The sequence below is a fragment of the Nicotiana tabacum genome, chromosome 10, assembly GCF_000715075.1.
Source record: "Nicotiana tabacum cultivar K326 chromosome 10, ASM71507v2, whole genome shotgun sequence".
Lineage (NCBI taxonomy): Eukaryota > Viridiplantae > Streptophyta > Magnoliopsida > Solanales > Solanaceae > Nicotiana > Nicotiana tabacum.
In genome coordinates this window covers 11,929,846-11,955,117 of record NC_134089.1, presented here as the reverse complement: position 1 = coordinate 11,955,117, position 25,272 = coordinate 11,929,846, and the positions used below count along the sequence as shown (strand labels likewise).

Genomic DNA, 25,272 nt, shown 5'->3' with positions numbered 1-25,272 from the left:
CATGTAACTTTCTTAAATCGTAATTAAAAGGGCTCATCCACTAAACGAACACCACCTACGTTCGCGGAATGACAAGATAAGGAGAAGACAATATCGTAAAATTGGCATGGGCTAGCCAGTTTTCGAATTGATCATTCAAAAATAGTCAATATTTGCAAAGTTATTAAAAAATAGCCATTATTTTGCTGTAACACGGAAAGTTCAAGCATAATATACTAGAGATCGGTGCACCTGTGTATGAACTTCCAGTATATTATGCTGGAACTCTAACACACTGAAAGTTCCAGTACATTATACTGGAGATTGGAGTAACGGTACTCCAATCTCCAGTATATTATGCTGGACCGGTATATTATATCGGAACTCCAGTATAATAAACTTATACTGGAATTCCATTATATTATACTGGAGTATTTTTTCGGATTTTGAATAGTATTTTCGTTCAGATTTATCATTACATGAAAAGTAGCTAAATTTCAATTACTTTTGAAACTGTAGCTATTTTTGAATGATCACTTGTAAATTTGACTATTTTTGAATTTCTTCCGACAATATTGAGTCCCCTTTCTCCCAATTCTAAGGGCCCACGTTTGGCCATATAAAAAAATTCACTTTTTTCAGAACTTTTTTTTTCGAATCGACCATAAAATTTTCAAATTTAACTTAAAGTTAAATTTTAGAATTTTTCGAAAATTTGAAAAACTCCAAAAAGTTATTTTTTAAATTTTTTACTTCAAATCACTCACAAAAATTTAAAAACAACTTCAAATGTATTCATGTCCAAAGTAGCTCCAATTTTCAAATATCATTTTTACTTGAATTTTTTTTTCACTTTTTTCTAAAATTTCACTATTCTTATATCCATACGCCCACTAAATTGTATAATATCACATGTGTTTGTCAGCAAAAACTATTGTTCTAAGTCCAGAATATTTAAATGAAGATGCATCTGATAACCCTTGACAAACTTCATGCTGTATTTGAATGTTATTATTGCTATATGAAAAAACATGCTAAATCGATAATTTTCAAATTTTCGTAGATATTAAATCATTAATTTTGAATGTCCTTGCATGTATAAAGGATTAGATGTTTTGTATTTCTGACATAATATATGAAATTTGCAAGAAAAGATATTTGTGATATTTGATTGGTAGCGTTAATGCTAACTATTCGGTTCGGCTGAAACATTTATCATGTGTTTTGTAATAAAATTCAAATTAACTATTTGCTTTCGAATTTAAATCATTCTTACGCTTTGTAATAAAATAATTTCACTCTTACTGTTTAAACTTAATTAGGATGTTTTATTCCTGAAAACAGTCTCTCTACCCTTCAGGATAGGGATAAGGTCTGCGTACATATTACCCTTTCCAGATCCCACTAGCGGGATTATACTGGGTCGTTGTTATTGTTGTACACTATAAATATAATAAGCAAATCAAATTAATATCTAAGAAATTATATCAATCAAATATGTCGTGAGTACAAAATAATAATGAATAATTAATTTAACTTCGGGGTGAAATAGAAAAACACAATTTATTAAAGGTAGAGCATTGAAAATTAAACAAAGATTCATTTAACTGTCTTCTCTGTTCTGTCACCTAACGCCACACGGAATACAACGAAGAGACAGTGAAGAAACAACGAAAAGTAATCAAATTCTACCAGCGAAGGTCACACTCTAAATCTTTTTTTTTTTTCCGTATTTTTATTTGATTTTTCTGTTCAAAATCCAATCTTTATACTAAGCTAGGGTTTATTTTTTGGCATAATTTCGGTACAAAATGTTAGCTCTTGATTTTGCTAAATTTAGAAATTGAAGTCCAGAATCTGAAATTCTCAATTTCTCATGTATTAATTTAAAAGGAAATGGATTCAGATCGGTTCATATGATGTTTTAAGTAAACCCCATGTCTATAATTTTTTTTTTTTTAGTATTTATGTTAGAGTTGTATGTATGTTTTGATGGATTTAGCTTGAAGTTTCAGTAAGGAAAATATAAAGTTCAAATATTTTTGGGGTTTTTAATTTTCTGTAGTTATCAAGTCCATTTAAAATTTAAAAATGGGATTTTGCTGCATCTGAAGTGCGACTGATTCAATAAATATGTGAAAATGAAGCAAAATTATAAAGAAATAAATGGGTAAAAGAAATTTAGTTTCTTGTTGTCGTTTCAGATTGTTTGTATTGGTTTGTTTTTGTAAGCTCGGTGGAGTGCATTTTAATTGTGTATTTACTTTTTGAAAATTCAGAGATAATACTTGAAAGTCGTAAGCCTCATGGCGAAGATAAAACCACAAGCTCTTCTATTGCAAAGCAAAAAGAAGAAGGGGCCAAGTCGTGTTAGTATCCCTACGATCATGCTATATGGCGTGATTGTTGCTGTCATGGTGTTTTTCCTGTTTGCTACTTATAGACACTGGTCTCGGAGGTTTGTGAAAATCCTCTCTTGAGTACTTTCTATTTTTGCTGTATCTGTTTTAAATCTTGTTTTATCTGCTTGTAGAGTCTAAATTTGTGATTTATTAGTAGTTTTATTGATATGTCGAGTTTGTTGTTTGGTTTAGATTTTACATGTGGAAAACAAGCTGAAAGAGAGATAACCCATGTTGTGCGGACTCTCCAAAATGCTGCCGCACCCATGTCGGATCCTCCAAAATACACCACTTTTGGAGGATCCGGCACGTACCTGGAGATATTTTCGAAGAGTCCGAGCAACATAGGGTACAACTATAAGAAAATACTACCGACATTTAGGGAGAAAAAATAAATGTCTTGTCCGCTTTTTATTAACGTTTAACTAATCTGATGTCCAAATAACCCCAATATGCATTACACCTAAATGACTCAGGAGATTTTGTCCTTTTAGTGAGCGGATTGGAGGATGTACCGACATTTATGAATGGTGGGATAAGTTGTGCATTACAGGGTCTGAAGATCATGACATACCAGGGTTCAATTCCAACTAACGTAAAAAAAAAAAAAGTTAATTCCCATCTGTCTAAGCGTATGTACTATGGGAGGATGCAAGTATCCAGTGTAATAGTTTGAGGCGCGCACAAATGATTTGAATATGACTGTTACAAAAATAAAAGTAATAATAAAGTAAAAATTGACAAAATCAAATTTTGTTTGGATAGTGCTTACATGTGTTCCTCTTATATATATGGAAATGAATTTATTGTTTATATGATCATATGCAAGATAATGGAATTAATAATATGGATCATCTCTATATCTGGACAGACAAGACTAGTTTTTAATAGACTGAGTAATGGCTTGTTATGTAAATTAGACAGAGTTGATCTTTATCATCCAAAGGTCTGCTGTTTTCCTTGAAATCCAAGAATGGGTGGAAAAGAAGAAAAGCTGTGCAACTGGTCTAACTTCCCTAAGCCCCATGCGTCCGAACCACCTCTAGAAAAAACTTTTCTTTGATGCCTCTGTTTGTCCATCTTTTTTCCTTCTCTCATGCAGTTTCCTCATTTTCTAAAAACATGACGGCAGCTCATGTGAAGCTTGAAGCTTTATGGAGGCATCCATATTAGTAAGAATCTGTAGTCATAAGAATACAATGATAGAACTAGTGCTGGTGATGAGCTGTGAGGCTACTTTTGTTCTGACACCAAGGTTTTCTGATAGTGTTTTAGTTTTGATTATGGTTTGCTGTTAATGATCACTTTGATAATGGTTTTCATGATGATGCGTAAATCAGTATATGCTCTCTAACAAGGAATTGATTATATCTGATGTTGAAAAATGAATTGTGATAAATAACATGTCACGGAGAGAACTAAATATGCTACTTAAACTCATTATGGTATGAATCTTTTGAATCTACTGATATTGGTGTTGTGCTGTATGAAATTTATGAGCTACATATTTAGTGTCATTATTTGATTGCTAACTGGTGTTGTTGTTTTTTCATGTTTTTTTTGGGGGGGTGGATTCAACATGAAAGGTTGTATATGTAAACATGTGATTCCGTGTCATGTACCGTTACATTCGAAACTTCCGCTTTATAAAAAAAAAACATAAGTAACTAAAAGGCAAAGGTCCAATTTTGTCCTTGAACTATGCAAAATGGTCCAGATTTTCCATCCATTAATAGTTGGGGTTAGATCTATCCTTGCTGTTATAACAATGGGCTACATTTGTCCTTGTTGAATAACAATCAACTGTTAAGACTAATACACCATCAGTGCATAGTCAGCTCCTTCTTCCATTCATAACAGAATAGCAATCATTTTCACTTTTATCTCCATGCACTCACCTCTCGGCCATACTAATTCTATTGTCGGTACCACCTCTAATTCATAAAAGTTCACACTTAACAGTTTCACCTTGGTTTCATCTCCGCTAGTACCACCGAAATTCTATGCATTTCACTCCCTCTACACAAACTCAAAAGCTCCATCATCTGTAGATTTTGAAAATTCCTGAAACTATCAGCCAATTTTACCTGGGATGATTCACAGAGGATGACTTTAACAAAGTTGTAAAGGTTGATTTAACTGTAGGTGGGGGAAGTTCATGGGTACTTTTTGTCAAATTGGTATTAAAATTAGTTGGGCTTTGAAATTGGCAATGAATAGCAACTCCAATAGAATTGGAGACTGAAGCATTTTGATTGATTTGTCGATTAAGAGTGTTTGGCCTGTCAAAGTTTGTTAATAATTTAGGAAATGAAGGGGTTTGGTTTTCTGGGTGTTTTAACAGTTCAAAATCGGGCCACCATTGCCGTCAATGAGCTCAACACCGGAATTCATAAGACCTTGATTCGTCCCAACTGGTCTAAATTTGCACTGCTGGGAATAGTCTTAATAGTTGACCATTAGTAAACAAGGGCAAATCTAGCCCATTTTGGTACGGCAAGGGTTGATTTGACCCCAACTATTAACGGAGGGCAAATCTAGACCATTTTGCATAAAAGTAAAAAGAAGAAAATGTTTGAGTCTGACATATGAAACCTTCGAACTCCAGGATACTGTCCTGGAGTTTTAATTTACAAAGACTGAAATCCAGAAACGCTTTAAGTTACAAAACTGAACTCTAGGACACTATCATTAATGCTATGCTAAATCGGCAGTTGGATGTGTAAAGGTGTTGCACTTGCTTTTGGTATTGGTAGCAAGGAATTGGTTTGGTTTCTTGGTGGCTAGGAAAGGAGGATGTGAACTTTACACAAGGAGATATTTAAAATTTTATGGATAGTGTTCTGCAAGAGCAAAATTTTAGTAATTCATTTTCTTGAAAAGGTGGACGTTTTTCAGCTTCTCACTGCAAGCTAAAATGTATGTCCCCACGCATTCTTCCGTTTGACCCCTCCTTATCCTGATATTAGCGATCCTTGCCTTAGTTTGGTCTCTTCACAAATGTAGTTCTTAATGGTTCATGCTCTCGTATAATATTCAGGAAAAATTAGTATCTTAAAAGCCCCATTATTAAGTCAAAAGTAACTCTTCATGCGGAAATCTCCAAAATATGCACATTTTCTGACTGAATGCAGTTATCACCCAACTCTTTTGCACTTGTGTCATGAACAAATTGAGACATGTAACTTTTTAAACTAATTTATGAGACACTGCAAGCCTATAGATCATTTCTTAAGTACCTTACAATGACAGCTACTACCTCAATCCCAAAAGCGAGTTGGGACAGGCTTTATTAATCCAAACTGATCTAACACTTGTTAATTTCCTTCTAGGTCAATAATTCAGACACATGATGACTTGTTGACCTCTGAGGTATGAATTACTGCCAATTTCTGTTCTTGCTTGATGATAAATTGTTTTGGCCATTAGGGGTTGATTTGCTTGTAGCTTTTGATGGTCTGTGTTGGGATACTTGTGACTGTAAAAATTGCATTTGTCACAGTTAAAAGTTTCTATGACATGGAATTCTTGCGGAGTAGACCTTGTTGTTATGAGAATTTCGTAATTCATGACTTGTAGGAGGGCTTCATTTTCTGTCTCATTGGGATGGGGAATTTGTAACCCCCTATTTAGACTTTTTGGACTTCCATCTTTCTGAATTGATGTCACAATTCTCGCTACAAGACTATCCGGGTTCAAACAAGAATTGGGAATCAGATGCAGGCGAAATTCCTGGTTCTTAATACATATTTCTGTTTGCATGATGCAGGGTGAAAATTCTTTTATTGAGCATAAGGAATCTGATGCCCCTAAATATGCGGTGAGTTTACAGAAACTTTCTTCTGCTGCATTTTATCTGGAAAGTGATTGCACTTGTGATTTCAATGTCAATTTTGTTCAAGTATTACAATACTGGTTCTTATAGTATATCAGAAGTTTGTATACATAAGTATGGCAAGGTATCCCTTCCATTAGCCTTTTGTAGTTCCCTTGTTCCTACTTCTAGCACGTACTGTTCCCAAAGCTTATGATTAACTTCAAATATTGACTAGTTGGTTTGATACGAGGAAATTTCCTTTTTGAGACCTCTTTAGGCAAATAACAGTTTACTACTGTTTCATTTCTTTTACAAGTTCTATTCTTTTGTTTATTTTGGGTACAATTGGAGAATTCACTACCCAATTTGATTGTTTGGCTTTCTATTTACTTATATTTTCCCCTTTGTTGACTCTTTTAATCTTTGACAGTTCATATCCACCTCAAAAGGATCGATAACCGTGGAACTTTACAAAGATGGTTCTCCTGACATTGTTGACGAATTTGTTGATTTCTGGTGCGTACTTGGTTTACTTTTGTTTATGTCTAGGGTAATTTCCATTGAAATTATGTGTTGGATTTGTATTCGCGTTACCTTAAGCTATTTCTTCACTCTGCAGTGGTGGTTACTGGGGTTGGGAGTGAGTGTGTCTAGAAGCATGCGTGTATATTGGTTTTACATTTGAGGCTGATGAAATGATGTAGAGCTTATTTCTTAACTCCCCACCCTTCATATGAACCTCAAGTTTTCAAACTTTGATCTCCATAAGTGGGCTTCTCAAAGGTTTTTCCTCCTCTTAAGAAGGCATAAACTGTTCATCTTCTTTGTTATCCGAAAGAGAACCTTTAAGGCTATGAACGGTAATTTCAGTGTCACAATTATCAATCAGTGAATACTAAAACACCGCATCATGTAGATGAGTAAATCCAGAATCTAGGAAAATGTTCTGGGTGAAGATATGTCATGCTAATTCGCTAGTGCTTCACATGGTATAGGCCGTGCAGTTGGCACTTTGAGACTTGTTGGCACTGATACATGTTGCTTTATATAATGAGTTGATTGGTTTAGTGTCATAGTTGTTTGCCCTATGCATTGTTTGAAGGATTTCTTGCATTTCTTAGCTAGAATGATAAACTTTACAAAATGCCTTTGCAGTCAGAAAGGCCACTTCAAAGGGATGCAATTTAATCGTGTAATAAAGCACTTTGTTATCCATGGTAGTAAAGTTGATAAACTTGACGCTACAGAAGATTGGACTTCGAGGGGAAAGCATTACAGTCGACTAGACACGAGGTTTGCCTCATCTTATTTGCTGTTTTTCGTTTATTGATCTGTAAACAAGTCTTGATAACTAACTGTTTGATTGATCACTAAGTTATGATTCTCTATATTCAGCCTGAAGCATGAAGCTTTTATGCTTGGTACTTCAAAAACAAAACATGAAGGTGGAGGATTTGATCTGTTTATAACGACTGCTCCAATCCCAGATCTGAATGACAAGATCAATGTATTTGGGCGTGTGATAAAGGGAGAAGATATTGTGCAGGTATGAGTTACTTTTCCTTTTCCTATCAGGTGTTGCATAGAGTACGATGATGTTTGCATTTGATGTTTCACTGCCTTGTCATATCATTTAGCATTTATCAGTAATCCAAGTCCGGAGCAGTGTGCATATGGTTTCTTACCTTTTCATCAGGAAAAAAGAAAAAAGAACAGTGTGGATGTGGTAGATGCATCCCCTGAGCAGTTGGACGATTATATTCATCGTACAGCTTGAGCAAGAAAACGAATAACCAAATGAAATTAATCCATAAGTATAACATTGTTATTAAAAACACTTAGTATAAGTTGGCGTTTGTACAATGTAAAAGCAGTGAACTATGGAGCAAAGGATGGGTGAGAAAACGAAGAACGAAAAACTAAATATGCAATTCGAGTTTGGTTGCCTATTTCATTTACAAATTTTGTAATGTGATTTCTCTCTTCTATCTTTCTTTTGCGCTCCTTTAATGTGCATGTTTTTTAATGATTACTTAGGAAATTGAAGAGGTAGATACAGATGACCATTATCGACCCAAAACTCCTGTTCGGATCAATGAAGTTACTCTAAAATACAACATTTGAAGCCTGCAGTGTCCATAATATGATGTTCTTAAACCTCATTGATCAAAGTCTGCAGTGAAAACGTGGATTTGCAATATGGGTACAGCGACAGAAACCATCTTGCTGATTTTAATTCCTCAGTAGTGACATGACGCGGCTTGTCATTGATGCTTGTTGTGTAAAAATCTTGATATGATATTCCATTTGTATAACTTTTTTTGTTTTTTCCCAATTTTTCCCCTTAGATAAATGTTCGGCAGCTCTCTGTTATTTTATAACGTAGTATGTTGAGAGGAAAACTATCTTAACTTGAATATAATCAGAGACACAACTTTACCCGAGAAAAGTATGTTCTTTAACTTGAATATATAAAGAAATGTTGTACATTAGGTGTTCTGGATTGCGTTTGACAAGTTCTTGATCTTAGAGAATTGCATATTTTTAGTTGCTTGCAAAAATAATAGCCAATAAAATGTATGTTTTTTTATATATGTGTGTGTTATATATATATATATATATATATATGGAGTACATATTTTAGCTAGCGAATGCAATTCAGCCATTTTTTTAAATTGCCCTTGATTTTACTACCTATTTAAAGTGGCAGCTGCAAATGCTTAATGGGCCTTCCTGCACTGTATATCGAGTCAAACTTAAACTTTGTGACTATTTATTGTTTGCTTGTTTAGCGTTTTTCTAGTAAAAATAGCACGGTATAGCCAGTTTTCGGATTGGTCATTCAAAAATAGCCAGTGTTTATGAAGTCAATGAAAAATAGCCACTATTTTACTGCAACAGAGATCGGTCCAGCATAATATACTGGAGTTCGGTGCACCTGTGTATGAACTCCAGCATATTATGCTGGACCGGTATACTTTGCTGACTCCAGTATAATATACTGGAGACTGGAGCACCGGTGCTCCAAACTCCAGTATATTATACTGGACAATTATACTTGCTGGAACTCTAGTATATTATGCTGGAGTTCTAGTGTACTTATGCTGGAACTCCATCATATTATGCTGGAGTTCCAGCATACTTATCCTGGAACTCCAGTATAATATGCTGGAGTTCAAGCATACTTATGCTGGAACTCCAGTATAATATACTGGCATATTTTTCGGGTTTTGAACAGTATTTTAGCTCAGATTTATCTTTACATGAAAAGTGGCTAAATTTCGATTACTTTTGAAACTTGGCTATTTTTGAACGATCGGTTGTAAATCTGGCTATTTTTGAATTTCTCCCGTTTTTCTAATATTATTTGGCTAGCTTGTGCACACTTAAGTCATCTTTCTAGTTAATCAGAAGTCTGGGATTCGAGTTAGGAGAATGAAAAAGATCCTGGTAAGGAGCGTCTTTCTTTAATAGGCCTTTATACGGTGTGAATCTATATTAATTGGGTATCAAGCCGGGTACCGAGAGAAACTAAAAAAAGGGACATCTATATGGAGATTAAGGAATTCAATAGAGCAAAAATTCTCATGGCCTGACTTGATGAAAATTAGTATCGAACCTAACTTACAAGTAAACGCTTATTATTGTAATCAGCTCATGTATTACCACCTCTATATATTGATGGTTCTCTATTCCTAGTCATTAATCTACTTTACAACATGCAGATCTTATAAGTTATCCAATTTGACAACGATTTATTGAGTGGTTAGTTATTAACTTCTTTTTATTTATAACAATGGTGTCTAGGTTAGCTTTCGCACTTTAATTATTTCGCTAGATATCTGTTACTTTTCACTTGTACATGCAATTGAATAAACTTATCCACCAAAACTTAGGTAAAAAAAAAAATCAATTTGCAGGAATTTGAACCTCGATTCGATAGTTTTCACTCAATTCATTGAGTACTAATCACCCATTAGGCACAGTCAGAGGCGGGCCTATGTTGTAAAGATAGGGATCACCAACACTCAGAAAATTCGGCAAGAATTCTATATATATTTGTATATGTCTTTAAAAAATAATAATATATTAATAGAAACACCTTATATATAAAACAGATTTGAGTTGAATGCAAAAGTGCGCCCACGACCTTCAAATTCTGGATCGCCGGCCTCTGTCATTTATCTACATCGTTGGCCTCATTATGTTATGGAGTTCTTTTTTTTTTGTCAATATGAAAAAGCAGACAGTGACAAGGGGATTGATCAAGACAAATCCACAATACCACGGTTTAGGAAAATTAACAAAGAAAAACAAAAAGAGGAACGAGAGTTTACAAAAGTAAGAATATATCAACATCATACATTAATATATTGAAAGCTTTGGCCCCCTTTCCAACAAGTAGCAATCCCAACCCAGAAAAATACTTTTTAAGAGATAAGAACATGCAAGAAAAAAAGCAAAGATTATCCTAATTCCACGATGAAAGGTAGAGGATATATTATACTTCATTATATAAGAATGCTTACAAAGAAAATCTTCCCAAATTGAGAACCATTGGAAATTTTGAATTTTTACCTATTAAATAAAGCAAATATACGACTAATCTTGGCTATGATATGGACTAATAAGTCAGGATTGAAGTTGATGGAAGATAGCAAGTAAACGATGAAATAGTCAAGGTACAAGCGCAAACTGACCCGAAAACTATCACTTAAAAAAAGAGAAACCAAAGGTTATGTGATTCCTTTACATCAGCATCAAGTTCGAGTTAGCATAAATCACATGATGTTAATTTATGTAATTTATTGTTGAGAAAAAATATTGTTGAGAAGTTGTGTTTAAATTTATGTAATTTCGGGAGATTTTAATAGTCCAGTTGATTGGTTATATGAACTTTTATATTGTTAGAATGTTAGTGAAAATTTGATTTTCCACCTTGTAATCACCTTCGCATTTCCTCTTTTCCTTCCCCTTTTTATAATACAAAAAATTAAAAAGTCTATGCAATTTCTAGCTCATGTTCAACACTTCTTTAGTTAAATTCATGCACACACTACTTAGAGAGAGATTATGAAGTGACAGCAAACTAAACTAGGTGGAAAACAAAAAAGAGCCCTCTGTTTTTAAAGGAATAGAGACTTTGATTTCTATGTACAGTTTCTAAAAACTTGTGTCCCAAAATGGGAAACAATAGAAAATGCACGTCACATATTCATGTTTATAAAAAGCACATGAATTTACTATGATTAAGTAACAAATTAGTTAAGAATCCATGTTAATTAGCTAGTTAAATAATATAAAAGTGTATATAGAAGATGCACGTCATATATTTATTTTGGTGCACATACCTGTATGGGTCGAAATTTGGTCACCACGATCGTTACCGAGTAGGATGAGGAACGAGGTTATCGTGATGCACCGTCTGATGGTTGTCATGGTGAAAGGCAACGACCAAGGGCGGTCAGTCGATGCATGGCGTCCACTATAGTGTAAACTTAATAGGAGACAGTAAGAATATGCCTTTCGAATATTCTCTATGTTGTACTTTTTAGAGTTTCTTGGGAGATTGCCCCTTATAAATAGGAAGATTGAGTAAAGAAAAGGGGGCACGGGAAAAAAGACAAAAGAATACTTTGTAAAAGAATCCTATGATAGTGAATACAAAAGCAGTCTTGTTCATTGATTGCAGAAAAAAAGTTTATATCATTGCACAATATAGAGAAGATCCAAAGATTCTACAATCATCTCATATTTATTCCTTCCCTACGCCGATTGCATCTACTAAGATTGATTATGCATTTAAGTCTTCACATTTATGGGCATTTATTTGATTCCAACATATTTGTTACATCATTCATCTTATGTTCTTCTTATATCGCTTGATCTAGATTTTATTGAGCTTGACTAAGATTGGCCTCACCATTTTCATTAATTGTTTTAATCTAAAAGGTTTTGACATCTTTTGGTCAAACAATTTAGCGTCGTTTGTGGGGACATCTTTAGTTTAGATCTCAGTTTCATCTAGATCATAGAAAGGGATAGTCACCTTTTTCTAGCTTTGCACAAACTAACAATGGCAGGAAAAGGAGATGCAAGGTTAAAAGCAATAGCAGGTGTCACAACCAACATCCTGAACACTATCAATAAAGACAGCAGGAAAGATAGCGAAAACGTGACACCAAACGCTACACCTAGGGGAGACGCTTCACCTCCCCCGCATGAAAGCGTAACTGCTTCGCGCGAAAAAGAAGCCTCCACGTCTACAACAGGAGAGGCACCACCGGCCGTAAGAAGACTACTGGAAAAATGGCTAACAAGCACTCTGAACAATATACTTGATAAACCCGTCCAAAGGGATAATAGAGACATTGCACATGTAGATGTCACGACGATCGCTGACAAACAAGATGTCCCCCGCACAGGTAACACTCATGCTACTGTTGACGCAGGTAATGACACGCTCGCAACCGTTCTAAAGAAAATGGAGGAAATGAAAAATGAGTATAAGGCACTTCCTGACCAGATGAAGGAGCACCAGGAAAGGGTCGACAAAATACCAGGCGCCCCAAAGTTGTTACCAAAATGGGACGTTGGTCGATTCATCGAGCAACCATACAATAAGGAAGCAACCCCCTCATGCCATTCCAAAAACCTTCAAAATGCCACCATACTTGAAGATATATGACGGTACTACAGACCCAGAAGATCATATCATCCACTATGTCACAATCATAAAAGGTAATGATCTTTCGAAAGAACAGGTACCATCGATGCTACTGAAAAAGTTCGGCGAAACCCTAATAGGGGGAGCCTTGACCTGGTACTCACAACTACGAGCACGGTCAATAGCAACATTCGAAGAAATGGCGGAAAAGTTTGTTAACGCTCATGCAGGAGCTAAAAAGACAGAAGCCAGGGTAAACAACATATTTGCCGTCAGGCAGATGCACGGCGAGGAGCTCAGGGACTTCCCGGTTCAATAGGGTGAGAATGAGCTTGCCAAATATGTTATAGGGAATGAGCTTGCCAAAGGAGTTCAAATCAAACCAAAATAAAGAACTTCAGAATAAAATAGTCAAGGGCTTAATTAAGGAAAGTATCATGTAAAGAATCAACGGTCAAATAAGGCAAGAACGATTAGTTAGGGTCATAAACATGGAAACAACCAAGAATCATGCACACGAATTTTAATGGAGCAAATCACTCAACAATTATGGAAAGAACGTACCAATTCCCACAAACAAATAGGTTGAGTAAAGCTTTTAGGAACACAGAAATTAGACAGAAAATAATTCTAAACCCTAATTTGAAAACACTTAAAAAAGAAAAACTTGAAAGCATGTCAACACACAGAGATTCGAACAAACAGAAATCATAGAAGTCAAAACCTGAATTATCGTAGTGTTTAAAAATCGGATAGTAGTAAAGAAGTAAAAGAACCCAAAAAGAATAGCCATGGAAGTTTGAAAATGCTTCAGATACCTAGAGGTTCGACCAACAAACAAGAAGAAAACAAATAAAAAAAGTTCAGAAATCGATTAACCAGTAAAGAAATAAGGGAACTTTTTAGGAAAATCAGCAATGAACTTAGGATCGCTCCAGATCTACGGAGATCTGAACCATTTCAAGTTCAAACATTAGGTTTCTTAAAGAAAAAAGAAAGGGTAAAGAGAATCTGGCCTTTGAATCAAAGATTTGAGCCGTGAGACTTTGATAGAAATCATTCACGGACCATAAACGGACTTTAGAAGAGCTTAAAATGAGATATGGACTAGATCTTTTTAAAATCCTTCCACGAAATCACACAATCGAGCGACCAAGGGAGATAGGAGACAAGTAGAGGCCTCATACAGCTATGGGAAGCCATAGATCAGACAGAGATTAAGGGATTAGGGCTAGTTTTGGGTGGCAGCGGCTAGGGTTAGGTTTAGGTCTTAGAGAGAACAAAGAGGAGAGGGTTTCAGGGCGGCTGTTTGGTGAGACTGGCCAGGTTTGGGGGGTCGTTTGGAACTAAAAAAGGAAAGGGGTAATGGTGGTCGTTGATCTCTGTGATCAACGGCCAAGATTGAAAGAATTTGGGGCAGGGTTAGACATTATAGGTTTGGGCTGGGTAGATTTGGGTTGGTTTAACTTAATTGGGGTTAAAATAGGGCTAGGTAATTAGGCTAAATCCAAAAATAAGAGGGTCATTTGTTAAATACCCTATTTAATTGATAAAATAATTTTTTAAAAATAACTAATAGGTTGTAAAAAATGATTTTCATGTCTGGAAATATTTTAAAATAATTACTTAATATTTTAAAAATATAAAAGGCTATTTTTTGGTAAAATAATATAATAATGCATGCATAGGCTATAATTGCAAAGTAATTACAATTGCAACCTAAAAATACAAATGTGGCTATTTGTGCAATAATTGAAACTTAGTACAAATGCAAATGATAAAATCAAGCCACAAAATTATTATAAAAAATATTTGTGATGCAATCAATGATTTTTTATAAATAAAATGCTGGGATAAATTGATAAAAATATTTTTAAAATGCAGAAATTGTGTGAAAAATACTAATTGATGCCAAGGCATAGTTTTGAAAATATTTTGGGAAAAATTGGGTATCAATAGTTATCACTTTACGTATTGCAGATACTGATGTAAAAAGAATAATGGTGGATGACGGAAGCGGCGCGTGTATCATCCATCCTCGAGTCCTCGTACAAATGAGACTCGAAGATAAAATAATACCGTGTTGCATAACACTAACAGGTTTTAATAATGCAGTTGAGTGAACTTCTGGAGAGATAGTGCTACCCGTTCTAGCCGGAGGAGTCACCCTAGAAATAACGTTTCACGTCATGACCAAGATACATCCTACAACGCTATCATAGGACGCCCATGGATACACGCCATACGAGCAATCCCGTCAAGTCTCTATCAAGTAATCAAGTTTCCTACTCCATGGGGGGTATTCAGCATCCAGGGCGAACAACGCACCGCACAAGAATGCTATCGCATCGCCCAGGATTGCGCACACACCCAACAACTAAAAGGAGCGACCGCGGAAGCATAGCAATCAGTGATGTCGGGAACCAAACTCGACATACAGATAGACGTTATTAAGGATCCTGACATCGTGGAAGCCTCCGAATCAACAATAGAAGATCCCAATCCTGTCCTACTAGACGACAATGACAGCAGAAAAAAGGCTTATATCGAGCACAATCTCTTGGAACCAGGTAAGTTTCGTAAATTCTTAACTAACAATGCCGATCTGTTTGCCTTCTCGCATTTAGATATGCCAGGCATCCCGAAAGACATCGCCACCCACAAACTAAATGTTAACCCCCTCTACCCGACAGTGCAGCAAACGATAAGAAAGTTCAATGCCACAATCAACGAACCCGTCAGCGAAAAAGTCGATAAGCTGCTCGCGAATGGTTCTGTCCGATAGTCAAAATATCCCTAGTGGGTTCCCTATGTGGTCATGGTAAAGAAGAAAAATGGAAAGTGGCGGATGTGTGTAGATTTCACAACCTAAACAAGGCATGCCCAAAAGACTCTTTTCCATTGCCATACATCGACCAACTCATCGACATAACAACGGGACACGAGTTGCTAAGCTTCTTAGATGCCTACTCGGGTTACAACCAGATCCTCATGGAGGAAGAGGACCAAGAGAAAACCACTTTCATCACTCACCAGGGAACGTACTACTACAGGGTCATGCCGTTTGGACTAAAGAATGCAAGGGCGACATACCAAAGATTGGTCACCAAGATGTTCAAAGATCAACTCGGAAAAACAATGAAAGTCTACATCGACGACATGTTGCTTAAGTCGAAAAGGAAAAAAGACTATATTGATCACCTGAAGGAAGCCTTCGACATACTAAGACAGTACGGTATGAAACTAAACCCCGAAAAATGTGCCTTCGGTGTAACCTCGGGCAAATTCCTCGGTTTCTTAGTGTCACAAAGAGGCATCAAGATCAATCCAGATCAGAATAAGGCCATCGAGGGAATACCGAAAACATTAACCAGCAAAAAGTAGGTACAAAAGCTGATAGGTCAGATAGCTGTCCTGTCAAGGTTCATCTCATGGTCATCGGACAGGTGTCATAAATTTTTATAATGTGCTAAAGAAAGATAACGGCCTCCAGTGGAATTCGGAATGTGTCGATGCCCTAAGAAAACTGAAAACACTTGTCCTCGCTGCCGTTACTCGCCAAGGAAGATCCAGGCAAATGCCTCCTTGTCTACCTAGTTGTCTTCGAAGTCACGGTAAGCGCAGTTTTGGTCCGTGAAAACAAAGGTACGCAATCTCCGATTTACTATATCAGCAAAACCTTAGTTGATGCCAAAACGAGGTATCCTTACCTCGAAAACTTGGCTCTAGCGTTGGTCATAGCTTCACGTAAGCTCAGACCATATTTCCAGTGTCACCCCATAAAGGTGGTGACGACTTTTCCCCTTATGAGCATCCTGCACAAACTTGAACTGTCGGGTAGATTGGCCAAATGGGCCATAGAATTGAGCGAGCACGATATAACATATCAACCGTGAACCACGATAAATCACAAGTACTCGCCGACTTCAGTGCAGAAATGCTGTCCTAGGTCGAGCAAGAAGCACTTCGCACCTCCCCTGGGTGACCCGATCTTTGGGTCCTCTACACTAACGGCGCATCCAACACATCGGGATCTAGGTTGGGACTCGTATTTGAAGTCCTAACAAGCGAAGTGATTCGCCAATCTATACGGTGTCACGAAATGACTAACAATGAGGCCGAGTATGAGATTGTAATTGTAGAACTAAAATTGGCCCTCAAGTATGGTGCACGACGAGTCATCCTTCGTTGCGACTCTCAACTCGTTGTAAACCAAGTTACTGGGACTTTCCAAATCAAGGAGCAGAGACTACAGAAATACCAGACAGAAATCCATAAGCTGCTACCAAAATTCGACGAATGCCGACTCGACCAGATACCTCGGGCGCAAAACATTGAAGTAGACGGTCTCGCCAAATTAGCAGCAGCAACTAAAAATATCACCAAAAAAATGTGGTCACCCTCCTCCACTCATCAATAGACCAAGTCGAGGTACTTTCTATAAATTTAACTTGGGACTGGCGCAACCGCATCATAACATATTTGTAGGAGAGAACACTCCCACAAGACAAAAAGGAAGCCAAAAAGCTTCGAATACAAGTGGCCAGGTACAACCTCATAAATTGTGACCTTTACAAAAGGACATTCGACAACCTTTTGGCCAAATACCTTGGACCAAATCAAACAAGGTGTGTGCTCAAAGAAATACACGAGGGCCACTGTGGTGCCCATACATGCAACCGATCCCTCGTCAGATGTCTTATTCATACAGGATACTACTGGCCCACTATGAAAAAAGAGGCCGCGGATTACATCAAGAAATATGAGCAATGCCAGAAGTACGCCCCTATGATACACCACGCAGGCGAACTCCTACACTCCGTCACTTCTCCATGGCTATTTATAAAATGGGGGATAGATATCGTCGGACCCTTCCCAGCAGGGCAAGGTAAGATATGCTTCGTTTTGGTTTTAACTGATTACTTTTCCAAATGGATGGAAGCAGGTGCGTTCACCCAAATACGCGAACAGGAAGTCATCGCATTCATCTTAAAAATCATCATATGCCACTTCGGCATCCCCAAAGAAATCAGTTGTGACAAAGGACCTCAGTTTATCGGGAAAAAGACGACTGAATTCTTCGAAAAATGGCACATCAAGCGGATACTCTCCACGCCATATCACCCCGCCGGCAACGGTCAAGCAGAATTCTCCAACAAAATAATATTGAATATACTAAAGAAAAAGCTCGAGGACGCCAAAGGGCTATGGCCGGAACTACTACCAGAGGTGTTATGGGCCTACCGCACCATACCAAAAACCAGTACAGGTGAGACGCCATATTCATTGGTCTACGGTACCGACGTCGTTATAATTGTTGAGGTCGTAGAACCTAGCCTGAGATACTCCAATGAGAGTGGACCGAAAATAGAATACAAGACCTGGACGAGGTGAAAGAACGGAGGGATATGGCTCACACTAAGAATGATAGCCCAAAAACAACAAGCAGAAAGGTACTACAACAAGAAGGCCAAAGTACGACCACTCAGAGTCAGGGATTACGTCCTCAAAGCCAAAACACAAGCAACAAAGGACCTAAATGAAGGAAAATTGGGAACAAATTGGGACGGGCCATATAAAATCACAGCAGTAGCAAGCAAATGAGCATTCCAATTAGAAACAATGGAAGGAAAACTACTACAAAACAAATGTCGCCCACCTCAAATATTTCCATTTCTGAAAAATGACACCACCTAAGTCGTACTCTTTATCCCTCACCCGGATTTTGTCCCAATTGGGTTTTCTCGGGGAGGTTCTTAACAAGGCGACGAGGGGGATGTCCCGAAGTTTAAAGTATAATTCATCGCCCAGCCTGCCGATAGCATTTCCAGGCCGAGCAATGAAGGGACTAGGTACAAGGAAACTCCATTGAATGTACGAAATCGACATGTATCTCCAACGTATGAATGAAACTACTCCATTGAATGTACGAAATTGACATGTATCTCTAATGTATAAATGAAACTGGCATAAATGACACTCCAGTGAATAAAATAAAACATGTTACCCTCCATCATCATTCGACAAACACGACGGGTAAACATTTCGACATTAAGTCGAAATAATACCTCCACGGCTAAGGCCATTGCCAAATAAAGGAGTTCGACACCACTCGAACCTCGACGGGTTAACATTTTGGCATTAAGTCAAAATAACACCCCCATGGCTGAGGCCATCGCTAAAGAAAGAAGTTCGACACCACTCGAACCTCGATGGGTTAACATTTCGACATTAAGTCGAAATAACACCCCCATGTCTAAGGCCATGGCCAAAGAAAGGAGTTCGACACCACTCGAACCACGACGGGATAATACTTTGACATTAGCTCAAAAGTAACATCCCTATGGCTAAGGCTGTTACTAAAAAAAAGGGTGACGACGGGATAACACTTCGACATTAGCTTGAAAGAAACATCCCTACGGCTAAGGCCGTTACTAAATAAAAGAGTTCGACATCGCTCGAAACATAACGGGTTAACATTTAGACGTTAACTCGAAATAACACCCTTACGAAAAAAACCATAGCCAAAGGCAAGGGCTTGACCTCACTCGAAAAGCAACGGGTTAACATTTCGACAACTCGAAATAGCACGACTACGGCAAAGGTCATCACCAAATAAACAAACACAAAACACACAACAAGAAAACAATTTAGAGGTACACAATAAAAAGTAACTGCTCTATTACAATTGTTATATTCCAAAAGTTTTTACAAAAGGCTCAAGGACGCCCCCACAAAAATGGCAAAACAAAAATAAATACAACCAAGTCCTATACCACATCACCCCCCATGGCATATTCCTCATTGTACCAAGAATCGTAGGCGAGCTTGTCCGTATCATCGTAATCGACATCATCTCTGCCAGGCGTGTCGGGGTCGTAACCACACGCCTCTCGAGTGGCATGTGCTTTAATACGCACCTCTTGAAGTTCTTTAGATACTTTCCCATCTGCGTGAAGAGACATATATACGTCAAGCTGGGCTTCGGCATGATCCCATAGCTCATATAATTCTCGAGGCATGACAGGGTCGGTCGAAGCATGGGATGTAGAGGGCTGCGACTGTCGTCGCACGTCCTCTACCTTCGAAGCAACAACATGCTTGTTTAACGCGGACAACTCCGCCTCCAGATCTCGGATACGCCCCTCAAATCTCGCCACCTTAAGCATAGATGTCTCCACCTCCTTGTCCCGTTCTGATCTACAAACACGAAGGGCGTTTTCTAGAGCCACTGCCTCAGAGATGGCAGTTTCCCTATCCCTTTCAGCATGAGCCAATCTATCAGCATTTGCACTCAGCTCGCCTTTAAGGTCGACGACCTCCGCCACCTTCCTGTCGAGCTCAGCAATTAAGTTGGCCACCTTTGCCTGGAGGTCGGCATTCTCGGCCATCACCCTCTTACTCAGCTCGAGCTCATCTTCCTTCGCCCTAAGAGCTGCCTCAAGTTCACTGCAACGGGCAATGGCCTTCATCAGGTCCTCATCTCGCTCTCTCATCTCTTCGACCTTCTACACCAATTGACTCTCTTTCTACTTAAGCCCATCACGGAACAGCTGAAAGTCGCTATCCTGAGTAAAGAGATCGGCCAACATACGATGCTTGGTGCGGTATTCCTGATATTTGGTGGTCATCTTCCCAAAAACGGCCGTCCTCCGCCTATCCCGACGTTCACGCTCGATCTTCATGATGAGGGTCTAGTATGAAACTCAATGTCAAAACAAAGAATGGGCTAAGGATACAAAACAGATCCAAAAATAAAAAGAAAAGAGAAAAGCATTTACCCGCAGAGCCATGCCGAAAACGCTCCGTGACAACTCTGCGTTGTTCATCACCTTAAGTGCCACACTTTCAGAAGCAGCGAACAAAGGGGCAAACACCGACGCTGCCTGCTCGCAGTTCGACAACAAGTCGTAATCTCCAGGGATGACAATGTGTCGGGTTAGAACCCTCTGTCCTTACTTTTACACGAGTATGACGTTCCAAGAACTCTCGTATATCTTGTGGGTCGATGTCTGGACCCGAACCATCTTTCTCGGCGTGTACGCCTCCTCCAATGATAGATGACGCGCCACCTTCGGCGGAGTGCACAGATCCCCCTCCTTGGTATACCCCTTCGGTCCGGGGGGACCTTCCTGCCAAAATGGCATCAGCCATAAAAACAGCACAGGTGCCATCTCCGACGCACCAGTTCTGCTCTTTCCAACATTAGCGGCAACGTCCTTCCTGAGTTCTACCCTCCTCCTTTTCCTCGACGGAGATTCGTCCCCATCGGAGGGCTCATCCACGAGGTGATAAAATGGTTGGGAGGAGATCTCATCCCGAATAATCATGTCATGAGAAGAGTCTCTGGCTTGTACGGGTTGATCACGGCCCCCTCAGACGGACTTAGCCAAGGTAAATTGCATCCCAGTTGATGCAATGGCATGGCAAAATGCAGGGACTGGGGTCGTCTTCCTGAAGCCCTACGACCTGTCATCATAGGGAATTGTATCAACAAACAGTGACAAATAGCTAAAGGTCAAAACAGAGAAAAACATTTACCGGATGGAACCTTCGGCCCAAAGTGTTTCATGAAAGCAGGCCAATCTTGAGTCTCCACCGCATAAGGTAATAAACGGGCTACCCAGTCCTAAATACCGACTATGGGATAAGGTGTACGCCTCACAGCTACATGAGAAAGTTACAAATAAGAACAAAGTTAGAAGGAACGAAAGTAAACTACAAGTACCAACACCTACGACTATGATTCCATTCCGGGAATCCACCGGGGTCCGACACCAGATGCTCGGTTCTAACAAAGAAGTATTTATGCCAAAATTTGCAGCTTGCCCGGTTGTCTGTTCCGACCACCAGCCCCCTAGTCCCATAATGCCTCAAGTGTATCATAGTACCTCTATGAAAACTAGGGGAAAACAAATGAAAAAGGTGATGAAGGCCAACTTCACACCCCTCCAACTCCGCGTACTTCGTCAATACCAGAAACATCTTATACGTATATGGAGAGTTGCGCTAAGCAGACCTCATAGAACTGACAGAATTCCTCTGCTAATGGAAAAAGAGGGATGGAATGGCCGATCATGAAGGGATATACGTAAAAAGCACAATATCCCGATCTGTGGACCTCCACGAAGTCCCTCCCAGTCGGAACCATCTCGACATAGGGGGGAATGTTGTACGTAGATTGAAGGTCATCTATATGAGCCTGCTCAGTCTCAGAAACCACTGGAGCAGGACAAGGGACAGGTTCTTTAAGAAAATCATTCCGAGACATAAGGTTTCTCGATAGTATCTCCGCCACAGTGGGAAAGCTGCCCCCTTCCTCTACTGCCATATCCTCACCACCAGCGAGAGGTGCCATGGATAGTAGGGTGGCGTCAGAAATCTCTTCATGTGACCGATGTGTTCGGGGCATCTCGATGGCAGAAGGTATGTTGATAAAACTCAGAACAAATAATGATGAACGAAAGAGATGAGAAGAAAAATCACGAAAACAGAGCTGAAAATACAAGAAGAGATGGCCAAAGAAGACAATACACACACTAGAGAGGAAATGACTAAAGTTCTTGAAAGAACAAAACCTTCACCTATTTATAGGGTTGGAAAGCGCCAGAACCGAAGAGAAAGGCTGTCAATGGCACCAAAACCAAAGCGACAAACAAATTAGTCTCTGCCTCGGGAAGGCGCATAATGATGACGCACATGGGAGTGACGTCATTTCCCGATAGGCTACACCATCTAGGGTACCGTGGAGTGCACCGCTTTTTCGTTATTGGTCAAATCATTATAATCCAACAGCCAAATTTCTCTGCGGGTATGGGCGATGTCTGCTTATCAATAATGCATAGGGACGCGACCTCAACAAGCGGAGGGACTAACTGTATGGGTCGAAATTTGGCCACCACGACCGTTACCGAGTAGGACGAGGAATGAGGTTATCGTGATGCACCGTCTGATGGTCGTCATAGTGAAAGGCAATGACCAAAGGCGGTCAGTCGATGCATGATGTCCACTATAGTGTAACTTAGTAGGAGACAATAAGAATATGTCTTTCGAATATTCTCTATGTTGTACTTTTTAGGGTTTCTTGGGAGATTGCCCCTTATAAATAGGAAGAGTGAGTAAAGAAAAGGGGTACGGGAAAAAAAAGACAAAAGAATACTTTGTAGAATCCTCTGAGAGTCAATACAAAAGCAGTCTTGTTCATTGATTGCAGAAAAAAAGTTTACATCATTGCACAATATAGAGAAGATCCAAAGAGTCTACAATCATCTCATATTTATTCCTTCCCTAAGTCGATTGCATTTACTAAGATTGATTGTGCATTTAAGTCTTCACATTTATGGGCATTTATTTGATTCCAACATATTTGTTACATCATTCATCTTATTTTCTTCTTCCATCGCTTGATCTAGATTTTATTGTGCTTGACTAAGATTGGCCTCACCATTTTCATTAATTATTTTAATCTAAAAGGTTTTGACATTTTTTGCTCAAACAATATCATGTATGGTTAATTTTTTGTTAACATACCACTTTCGGGATTTTTATACTCCACCTATCCTAAAAAGAAGAACATTATCATCATTTAGAGGGTTAAATAAAGTTAATTTGACTACAATATTTTAAATTTTAAAAAAATTCAAAGATACTACTAATAGTTTGTGACAAATGGTACTATTATGTGATTTTTACGTATGTAAATTACTTCAAAAAATTAGATGCGTCAATACTTGCACTCTAAGTATGCGTTTAGACATAAAATTATAATTTTCGAAAAAATAGTATTTGGAGATGTTGGATATTGGATCCGGGTATTGGGTCGCTCCATGAGGGCTGACCCAACCCATTTGAAAAAAAAACGAATTTTAGAGGAGATAGGGTTTAAAATAACCTCTTTAAAGAAAGGTTACTACACGTTTAAGTGTAGTGGGAGCAGTTTTCACATAACTGATATCTTCCTTCTCCATATAAACATACGCTTTCTTTTTTTCCGAAAGACAATAGAGATAAAAAGTAAGAGTAGGATCAAAAATCTCTTCCCAATCAACACAAGAAGACATTTAGTTCATGAAATTCTAACTTTCCAAGAGATTCAAAGTTCGAATTGGGGCAATTCTTTTAGTGGTGAGTTCAATAATTCTTCCGCTGCATTGACAGGTATGCTAATGTTGTTCTTGTCCCGCGATTATTTTCATTATATTGGTATCAGAGTCATGGTTGAATGATCCAGTTATTCATGTAAATTGTCTTGAAATCGTTGTTTTATAAGTTTAGGTTGAATTTTTTTTGTTGGCTAATTTTTGACAAGTTTCGGAGAAAACTATTTCTGATTTTTTGCATTTTAGCCATAACTTGTTAATTTTTTTTGTAAAACTAATATAATCGTGTTATACTCGTTTTGGGTTTTCCGAAAATATATTATATGTGAAAAACGGATTAAAAACGAGTGAGATATGATTTTTTGAAGATTGACAGTTTTTTACTATTTTTCTGACGAAAAAGTGCTTCTGTTTTCAACCTTTTAGAAATAACTTGTTAATATTTTTTGCCTAAGACTTATATAATCATGTTCTACTTGTTTTGGGATTTCCGAAAATATATTATATGTGAAAACGGATTAAAACAAGTGAGGTATGACTTTTTGAAGATTGGCAGTTTTTGACTATTTTTCTGACGAAAAACTGCTTCTGTTTTCAGCGTTTTAGAAATAACTTATTAAAAGTTTTGCCTAAAATTTTTATAATCATGTTCTACTCGTTTTGGGCTTTCGGAAAATATATTATATGTGAAAAACGGATTAACAACGAGCGAGATATGCTTTCTTGAAGATTGACAGTTTTTTACTATTATTCTGACGAAAAACTGCTTTTGTTTTCAGCGTTTTAGCCATAACTTGTTAAACGTTTTGCCTAAAACTTATATAATCATGTTCTACTTATTTTGGGATTTTCAAAAATATATTATATGTGAAAACGGATTAAAACAAGTGAGATATGACTTTTTGAAGATTGACAGTTTGACTATTTTAGACGAAAAACTGCTTCTGTTTTCAGCATTTCTGAAATAACTTGTTAAATATTTTTGCCTAAAACTTATATATTCATGACATTCTCTTTTTGGGCTTTCCGAAAATTGTGAAAAACGGAATTTTCAAACTTTAAAAATCTTTTTTTGATCCTTTTTGTCTTCTACCAAAAATTAGTGACATACGTTGTCGCATTAAATGGTAGCAACCATATTTCTGATTTCATGGTCCTATTTCAGATATGGATGAACATGGATAAGTTCAAATTATTCCAAGTGGAAGTTTTCGAAGTCAAGGAAGGGGACAACGTAGAAGGATACATCGTCGCAGGACTTATTGTGTAATGAAAAGGGTATCACCAAACAGTTAACTTTTCTGTACA

General features: G+C 37.9%; 1 protein-coding gene across 3 annotated transcripts; it reads left to right on the top strand.

Moving 5' to 3' along the window:
• The first annotated feature begins 1,520 nt into the window (after positions 1-1,520).
• On the top strand, positions 1,521-8,600 carry LOC107777638 (peptidyl-prolyl cis-trans isomerase CYP21-3, mitochondrial-like). 3 transcript variants are annotated; one of them, XM_016597706.2, is made up of 8 exons: positions 1,521-1,679; positions 2,259-2,437; positions 5,714-5,753; positions 6,151-6,201; positions 6,629-6,714; positions 7,354-7,491; positions 7,594-7,744; positions 8,236-8,600. In XM_016597706.2, exons 2-8 carry the CDS (start codon positions 2,286-2,288, stop codon positions 8,320-8,322), a joined length of 705 nt encoding a protein of 234 aa, XP_016453192.1. In that variant the 5' UTR covers positions 1,521-1,679; positions 2,259-2,285; the 3' UTR covers positions 8,323-8,600. The 3 variants fall into 3 exon arrangements, with proteins under 3 accessions (XP_016453192.1, XP_075078682.1, XP_075078681.1); XM_075222581.1 differs by lacking the exon at positions 1,521-1,679 and adding an exon at positions 1,766-1,907; XM_075222580.1 differs by lacking the exon at positions 1,521-1,679 and adding an exon at positions 1,993-2,149.
• The last annotated feature ends 16,672 nt before the right edge of the window (positions 8,601-25,272 follow it).